This window comes from Arachis ipaensis, chromosome B02, assembly GCF_000816755.2.
Source record: "Arachis ipaensis cultivar K30076 chromosome B02, Araip1.1, whole genome shotgun sequence".
Lineage (NCBI taxonomy): Eukaryota > Viridiplantae > Streptophyta > Magnoliopsida > Fabales > Fabaceae > Arachis > Arachis ipaensis.
Window position 1 is genome coordinate 92630499 of NC_029786.2, and position 9799 is coordinate 92640297.

General features: G+C 33.6%; 1 protein-coding gene across 2 annotated transcripts; it reads right to left on the reverse strand.

Moving 5' to 3' along the window:
- Positions 7993–9690, reverse strand: LOC107628468. Of its 2 annotated transcripts, XM_021116186.1 has the most exons (3): positions 9466–9690; positions 9065–9376; positions 7993–8234 (listed from the first exon to the last, which is right to left on the reverse strand). In XM_021116186.1, the coding sequence occupies exons 1-3, from the start codon at positions 9650–9652 to the stop codon at positions 8194–8196; spliced, it is 540 nt and encodes a 179-aa protein (XP_020971845.1). In that variant the 5' UTR covers positions 9653–9690; the 3' UTR covers positions 7993–8193. The 2 variants fall into 2 exon arrangements, with proteins under 2 accessions (XP_020971845.1, XP_016186611.1); XM_016331125.2 differs by having other exon boundaries at positions 7993–9376.

The following is a 9799-nucleotide window of genomic DNA, read 5'->3' on the forward strand; positions in this document are numbered from 1 at the left end:
GTCGAGGTACTATACTGGGCCTATTCTTTTTCAATATGACTTACAGAATTGCGTGTATGTTAATACTCTATTGCATAATGTAAACACAGATATTAATGTATTTTGTTTCCTGTATTATCACATTTCATGTATTTTGTTTCCTGTATCTCAGTCATGTATGATAGTTAGGTGTAGTTTTCTTGTTATGTAGTGCTGTGTTTATGTATGTTGTTCGTAACTTGTGTTCCGGGACGTTGACTATTTGTATTAAATGAAACATGATAAGGTATAACGTTTTCTTTTAGTTATTAAAATGAGAATCAACGATTCCTGTAGCATAACTTCAAATGAAAGACAACATATTCATTACTACTCACAAATACCAAAGTTCAAAGAATTAATCTCAACAAGTTACATTCGTGCTCAAGCAATGCATATAACAAGACAACTTAAATGTAAATAACACTAACAATAACATCATGGAAACTAATTTCGCCCTGTCTGAGACGATCCTACTACCTGTGGGCATCTACGCCTAGTGTGACCGGGTTGGCGACAAAGGCCACACCGTTTTGGCCTGTTTGGATCTGCCTCATCCATATTCGTCCGTATCCTTGTGGATCTAGGCCTCCCCTCTCTCGCACGCCTTCTGTTTGGGTCCGGAATCACCGTGGGCCCATCGTAGGGTGGCCAGAAGGTTGGTTCGAATTACTAGTTAATACAGTTCGAACCATGCTGGTTCGATTTATATAAAAATGCCTCTTGGCTTATTGCTGAAACAAATTTCTGTTTGGCGTATTTTGGTTAAACTTTTCTGCATGTGGCTTAATATGGTTTTTTGCCCTTTATGTTATATCTAAGTAAAGTGAGAAGGATGCAAGAGAAGATGAATAAGAAAAGAAAAAAGTTTTTCTATTATGCATAAACAGTAATTTGAGATGATAGATAATAAGAGAGGAAAGAGATAATTATAGAAGTCCTATAATTGTGAATTAATGAGATAAGAGGAAACGGAAATGTATGTGATAAGAGAGAAGATGAGGTAATGGAAGTGTTTAATATGGAATAACTGACATATAGTGGGATAAATTATTAGGAATGGTAAAATTGGAAAAAAATTTTGGACACCAAACCCATGTATTGGCATTATATATTGTTATAGATAACATGTTTAATTTTTTTATACATTTTTATATTATTCATGTATTATTATTATTTAATAAATATTTTATGTTCAAAATATTATTTATTTATTTATTTTAACTAACCTATAATTTTATTTCTATTGTTATGTTATCATTGGCTTTTTAAGATATTGTTGAAACTTGTTATGTCATTGTTGATTATTTAAACTTTGATGTTGAGACTTGTTATATGTATTTAATTTTTTTAATTTATAAAACCGCAAATTCAATTCAATTCAAACCGCTTGAAATTGGATCGGATCTGATCGGATCGGATTTTTTTTAAAAGCATCCAATCCAAACCGCATCGCAAGTAAAATTAGTATTCGGATCGGATGAGTTTTTTACTCAAAACTGATCCATACCGCATCGCGAACACCCCTACCATTTTGTTGAGGAGTATATCTAGTTGTTAGTTGGTGTTGAATTTTGTGTTGCTTAAAGTAATCTGAACACACAAGATATTATGTTCCTCTGTCTGTTATGAGAATTTTGATTTTATAACCACTTTATTTTTCGACAAATGTCTTGAATGTCTTAAAGACATCGCATGCTTCTGTTTTTTGCTTCAAAAAGTATACACATGTATATCTACTAAAATCATCAATAAAAGTGATAAAGTACCTGCTACCATTGTTGCTTGAAATTTCTACAAAACAGATATCTAAATGCACAATTTCAATTAGTCTTCTGGCTCTCCATAATTTTTCTATAGGGAATGGATCTCTATGCTTTTTTTTTCAAGTTGACAAATCTCACAAACACAATTGGAAATATGAATCTGTGGCAAACTAAAAATAAGTCCTTTTCTTGACAGGTAGTTTAGGCCAGAAAAATGAAAATATCCAAACCGCATATGCCACAACCAGTTATCATCAAGTATCACAGAACTCAAGCAAGAGGGATTAACATGTTAAATTTTAACGGAAACATTCTGTTTGAAGTCATCTTTGCTTTATCTATGAACCTTCCATTGTTGTCAAATACAGTGCAATATTCACGATAAGTTATCATCTTATATTCCTTCTTAGATAATTGCCCCATACTTAGTAAATTGTAATCAAGTTCACAAGCATAGAAAACATCAGAAATATAATTCAGAGAATCATCCTTCAATCTAATTGGTATGTGTCCTTTTTCTTCAATAGGGATATTTGTACTATTACCAAACTTCAATAATAGTTTAACTAAATCATCTAGTGAAAAAAATAACTCCTTTCTACCAGACATATGATTACTACAAATATTATCCAAGTACCATATATTTTCATCTTCAGCACATGAATTACTTGTAAAAAATAAAGTTTGAGTACCTAGATTATCATAAGTATTTTGATGTTGATTTTCTACAACATGTACTTGATTATTGTTCATCATTTTGAATCTGCAATCTGCTGCTTTGTGCCCATATTTTTCACAATGAAAGTAGTTAAAATTGCTTCTTTCTTGATAAAAATTTTCTCGACCTCTTCCTCGGTTGACAGGCCTGAAATTCGTTCCACCTTGATTAGGTGGTGTAGAATTATTGTAACTTTCTTAGTTGTAATTGCCACGACCTCTTCCTCTGAAACTTCCTCTGCCTCTACTTTGAAAATTAAAACCACAACCTCGTCCTTCTTGTGTACGGCTTGATTATGCAATATTGTTTAAATTCACTCGACTTTTCAGGGCTTCCTCAGTTGGTTTTTCTGACTTCTCCAATATTCTACTGATGTGGCTTTTCATAGTTCTTTGCAACTCTGCAATCTTCATGGTATCCATATCATGGAACTCTAGTATCGTAGTCACCACATGGTCATACTTCATCGGTATGGTACAAAGAATTTTCTCCACTACTTTACTATCGGGAATATCTTCTCCATAGACTTTCATCTTATTGACAAGATCTATAATACGAGTAAAATATTGCTCAACAGTTTCTGAGCTAGACATCTCGTACCTTTCATATTCTTTTTTGAAAGACTGTAGCTTTGCTTTTTGAACTTTATCTATGCTAGGGGTGTTCATGGTTTGGTTAATCCAAAAACCAAACCAGTTTTTTGGTTAACCAAAAATATAGTATTGGTTAATTAACCAAATTGGTTTTACATGATGAAACCGGTTAGTGAAATTCAAAACCGATTTTTAAACGGTTATTAAAGCAAAATCCGGTTTTTAAAAAATAATCGATTTTTATATAAAAAAAAAAACCAGTTTTTTCATTAAAAATCGGTTTTTATACTAAAAAATCGGTTGTTATACTAAAAAATTAGTTTTTATACCATTAAATTAGTTTTTACATGTAAAAATAGATTTTTACACAAATTAATATTTTTACATACAAAAATCTAAATTTTTAAACCTTTTTTTAATTGAATTTTTTTAATCTAAAATTTTTTTTCTTTCTAAATGATACGAATAACATTTGTAAATAATGAAATCCCTTCGATTGCTTTCGTTCCTTTTTCTTTCCTGTCTCTCTCTCTCCTTCTCTCTTCCCATCCTCTCTCTCTCCCCTCTCTCTTTCTCTCTGTTTGTCCTTTTTCTCTTCCTCTTTCTCTCTCTTCTCTCTCTCCTATCCTTCATCTCTCTTCTTATCTCTCTCCTTTTTTTTCTTTCTCTTCCTCTATCTTCTCTTCCTCTCTCTTTTCTCTCTCGCTTTAGAAAAAAGAGGAGAAAAGAGATAGAAAAGGGATAGAGATTGAGAGAAGGTTGAAAGAGAAAGAGAAAATAGAGAGTAAGAAAAGAAAGACGAGGAGAGAAAAGGAAGAGAGAAAGAGGAGGAGAGAGAGAAAGAAGAAAAGGAAAGAGAGAGGAGCGAGAGAGAGAGAAAGAGAGAAAAGAAAAAAGAGAGAGAGAAAGAGAGGGGAGGGAAAGGAGAGAGAGAGAGAGAGAGGGAGAGAGAGAGAGAAAGAGAGAAGGGAAAAGAGAGGAGAAAGGAGAGAGATATAGGAGAGAGAGAGAGAGAGAGAGAGAAAGAGAGGAGAGCGAGAGGAGGGGGAGAGATAGAAAAAGGGGAGAGATGATTAGAGAGGGAAAGGGGAGGAGAGAAAGAAAGAGAGAAGGGAGGTGGAGAAAGAGGGCAAGGAGAGAGAGAAGAAGCGAGAGAGCGGAGAGAAGGAGAGAGAGACAGAGAGAGGGGGAGAGAAGGAGAGAGAGACAGAGAGAGGGGGAGAGAAGGAGAGAGAGACAGAGAGAGGGGGAGAGAAGGAGAGAGAGAAAGAGGGAAGGGGAGAGAGAGGGAGATGGGAGAGAAAGAGGGGAAAAGAAGAGAGAGAAGGGGAGAGAGAATGGAGAGAGAGAGAGAGAGAGGAGGGGGAGAGAGAAAAGGAGAGGATAAAGAGGAGAAGTAGAAAGAGAAAAATGAGAGAGAAAGTGGAAGGAGAGATGGAAAAAAGAGAGATAGGAGGAGAGAGAGAAGGGAGAGAAAGAGGAAAGAGAGAGAGAGAGAGAGAGAGAGAGAGGGAGGAAGGGAGGGAGAGAGAAAAGAAGAGAAAGAAGGGAAGGAGAGAGAAAGAGAGAGGAAGGGGGAGAAGGAGGGAGAGAGAGAGGAAGGGGGAGAAGGAGGGGGAGAGAGAGAGAGAGAGAGAGAGAGAGAGAGAAAGAGTATGTAATTTGGTTTTGAAATTAGGTTTTGATTTTAATTTGGTTTTGGTTTTGGTTAACCGGTTAAAAACTGGTTTTTTTTTTAATTTAGTTTTGGTTAACCAATTCTAAAAAATATGGATATGGTTTTTAAAATTGTTTTATTAAACAGGTTAACCAAAATGTGGTTATGGTTTTTTAACCGGTTAACCACATTTTGGTTTTTTTATGAACACCCCTAATTTATGCCTTTATATGATAGCTTCAACGTGTTCCATGCTTCTTTTGCACTTTTGGCATTTGCTATTTTGCCAAACACCGTATAATCTACTCCTTGATGAATTTGAGATAGCGCCAATTGATCTCTCCTCTGTTGGACAGCATCTGCTCCTTCTTGCAAACCCGGTTCAATGAAATTTCACAGGTTATAGACTTTCAAATGGGTAGACATCAAAGTCTTCCAATAACTATAATCAAGTTTTCCATCTAACTTAGGACCGGACCACATGACAAACCCCAATTTGACGGTTTATCTTGTATTGATTTTTGGGGATTTTATCACCTTTTACCCATATTTATTCATGAAATAGCATGGTTTTGTATATTCTCCTTTAATTGTGCTTAAGAGTGAAAACATGCTTTTTAGGTCTTAAAATAGCTAAATTTAATTCTCCTTGATTCCATTAGATACCTTGATATGTTTGTTAAGTGATTTAAGGTTTAGGAGGCAAAGATTGGATCAAGGGAATGAAGAAAGAAAGCATGAAAAGTTGGAGAACTCATGAAGAAATGAAAGAACCGGAAAGCTGTCAAGCCGACCTCTTTGCACTTAAACGGCCATAACTTGAGCTACAGAGGTCCAATTGATGCGGTTCTAGTTGGGTTGGAAAGCTAACATCCGGGGCTTCGAAATGATATAAGATTTGCCATAGTTGCTATACGTATAAGGACGCGTACGCGCACTGTACGCATACGCGCCGTTGGTGCACGTGATTCACTTCATGCAAACTCGTGGCTAGCGAATTTACAAGCCTTGTGGGTCCAATCCAACTCATTTCTGATCCTATTTAAGCCAAGAATTGAAGAGGGATGGACATACTTGTCACCATTAGTTTAGTTTGAGCTTAGTTTAGTAGTGAGAGTTAGTTTCTAGAGAGAGAAGCTCTCTCTTCTCTCTAGGATTAGGATTAGGATTAGGTTTAGTTCTTAGACCTAGATTTTAATTCATCTTCTTCTACTTCTATCTTCTCAATTCTTTGTTGCTACATTCAATCTTCTTCTATTCCTTGGTTGTAATTTTCCTTTATGTTGTTCTTTTACCTTGTTGTAGATTTAGTATTGTTCCTTCTACATTCTTCCAATTCAATAAGAGGTAATTCATAATAAATGTGTCTCCTTTGCTTTTCTATTGTTGATCTCTTATTTTTGTAGTTGTAGATTCCTTTAATTCTTGCATTTAATAATGTTTACTCCTCTTTCACTTTATGTGTTTGTTGAAATGTCTCTTTTAGTTTTAGTGTAGATTTTGTCCCTCTTGGCCTAGGTACGTAGAGTAATTAGTGACACTTGAGTTATCTAATTCCGTTGTTGATTGATAATTGGAGAGATTGCTAATTGGTTTGGAGTGCACTAAAGCTAGTCCTTCCTTGGAAGTTGGCTAGGACTTGTGGCTCAAGTCAATTCATCCACTTGACTTTCCTTTAATTAGTAAGGGTTAACTAAGTGGTAGCAATGAACAATTCTCATCACAATTGAGAAGGATAACTAGGATAGGACTTCTAGTTCTCACACCTTACCAAGAGCCTTTTATAGTTGTTAGTTTATTTTCATTGCCATTTACTTTTCATGCTTCTTATCCAAAACCCCAAAATAACTCATAACCAATAACAAGACACTTTATTGCAATTCCTAGGGAGAACGACCCGAGGTCCAATACTTCGGTTTATAAATTGAGTAAAGTATCGTTTTTGTCCCCAACGTTTGGGGTAAATCCTATTTGTGTCCCTAACGTTTAAATCGTCCTATTTGTATCCTTAACGTTTGTAAAAGTGATTCAATGTTATCCTGCTGTCAATTACACATCATGAGCGCTTTAGTTTGAGTTTTAAAAATCTTTCTTAAAGTTAGAATACAAATGTTTGGGATAGAATCGATGATCTACGCCGAAAAATAGTTCATCAAATGTTAAAACTAATTCCTACAACATTTACATAATTCACTTTTCTAGGGACATAATTGAATCTAAACACAAATAGTAGGTATAATATTAAAATTGAACACATCCAAGTGAGACCTAATTGAGAATGAATACATTCAAGTGAGAATAATTGAAAAATATAATCTGATTTGTTGTATAAGTGATAGTAGGATAACATTGAATCACTTTTATAAATGTTAAAGATACAAATAGAACGATTTAAACGTTAGGGACACAAATAGGACTTACCCCAAACGTTGGGGACAAAAATGATACTTTACTCTTATAAATTTTAGGGGTTTGTACTAGTGACAAACAACTTTTTGTATGAAAGGATTAGTGATTGGTTTAGAAACTATACTTGCAACGAGAATTCATTTGTGAAATTCTATACCATCAAAAATCCATTCGTCACCACACAATATTGAAAGTGTTTGCCATACCGACTCTATGAATAAACAACTATGTGAGAACTTTCTCACTCCTCACAAACTCTCAAACACCAGACGCTGGATTAACCAGCTCTAATACCAAATGTAAGTAAAATACCCACACTTTATTGGCCCCAGGATCACTCACTCACATAAGTAATACTACTGTATTTTTAATCTCTCAAACTCACTAATACTCATATGAAATAATAAAACAAAGAAGGACTTCACATAATCATATTTTTTTCATTTCAATAAACACACGTAATACATAAAGCATGTATGACTTTATATAGACTAAACTTCTTAATAAAATAATAATTTTTTTCTTAACAACTAAGACTACATTGGTGATGATCATGAAACTTGTAGAGTTTGTATGCTTTGTCATCATTTTTTTAATAATCAAATACCTCTCTTAAACATTTTTGACAATTCTTTAAATTTTTAACATCTTCTAGTAAATAAATGATTCTTGTTTTCAACTCAAATTTTACTTCTTCAATTCTTTAACCATATTTCATGAAGATTTTAATCCATACAAGTTGATTTAAAATTTTTAATCAATAATAATTTTAGAGTTTGTTGAATTGTTTATTTACAATTGTTTTTTCACAATTAAAATCAGCTGCTAGGATAATGCAATCACACATGTATGGTATATGAGAAAAATGATCTTTCTCATAAAAGTTATCTTTAAAACTCCTACTTATCCAATAATTAAGAGATATTTCAAGATAAATTTTTTAATGATACCTCACATAATAGTAAAAAAAAATAAAACCCTTAATAGAAATAGTAATACAAGAGCATAAGATCCGTGGTAAGGCAAACCCTACTAGCTAGCTTTACTAAAGCAATATTGATGATAAATGCCTCCTAAGCATAATTCCTTTTTCTTCAATACCACAAAGATCAAGAATAGAGCTAACGAATACAAGAGATTATTGAATATTTGAGTCATTTTCTTTTCGAATTCAAGTTAGCGTATGCATGTTTGGTCAAGGATAAAAGAGGAGATAATTTTACCTAAATGAATTTCACGTATAAAAAGGTAAAAACTTATCGCACTTCTTACCGAACCAACCATAAAGGTGTAAAGCAAGATACTTCACCTTTGATAAACTAACATGAATTCTATACTTCTAATGATGAATAAATGGTAAAATTTGTTTTTGAAAGATTATTTGTATTTTAAATTAGTCTCTAAAATTTTATTTTTAAAATTAAATTCGTCTTTCAAAGTTTTTAAGTTAATCATATTAGTTCTTTTATCACTTTCGTTACGAATGGCGTCAAAATTTGTAGATGTGATGATATCACACTAACCAGTAACCACAACACACTTGGTACTAATTGGCCGCTAACATTACAAGTTTATAAATTAGATTAAATTAATCTTAAATTGAGGAGGACTTTGAGACTTTAAAATCTCTCAATTTAAAATTAATTTGATCTAATTTTATAAAAATTTATGTATGTGTTGTGGTGTCACTTAAGTTATATCAATAAATTTTAATGCCATCACCAACAAAAAAGACAAAAAGTCAAAAAAACTAATGCAATCTATTTAAAATTTTTAAAAGACGAATTTAATTAAAAAAATCTTTCAAGACAAATTTAACTATTTATTTTCTAATTATTCAAAAATAAACTTTCATGTCAAAGACATCGTAACTTGAGTTTGCTCTGGTCAAGTAGTTCCTGACCTTTCTTAAGCATGATTTGTGCATGAACCATCAAAAGGGCACCCTTTTGAGCCATTTCCCCAGCCATGTCAATCTCACGGTTCGACTTGTCCAAAAGCTTTAACAATAAAGCAGCATCATGTATCTCAATTCCCTCATCGATGGAACTGGGCTCTCCAAGAGACAAGGACAGATTCTTCAAGCGTGCGTTTATGCTTTCAAAATCTGCTTTTACCGATGCATAGATTTCACCATTTTTGGGTCTCTTGGATAGTTCCTCAGCTGCTTGTAGACCCATTGACTTCAAGTCAACGATCCGATCAATTTTCTCATCTGTTTTTGTCATGTTTAGATAGACATATCCACAATCAACATTCAGAACTTTAACGGCACATGATTCAACTTTACATGATTCAACTCACCGCTATTGTTGGTGTTAAGACTCATCATGGAGTGCTCAGAGTGGGTAGCAGCAGCAGCATCAGTAGAACTACTACTGTTGATGCAATCATCCACAGCCTTGCTGAAATAATCATGATAACCCGTATATGGCTTTGATCTTTTCAGGAAAACTCGAGCTCCGCGGTGGCTTTCTTTACCTTTTGGCATTTTCGATTTTCCTTCTCCTTCACCTTACTTTGTTTTTATTATTTTTTATTTAGAAAGTTAAGAATCAGAATTTATTCTAGAATTAGATTTTTTTTTTATGTCTGGGAATAAACAAAAATTAATAATTTCAGTTCTAATAAGAATTAT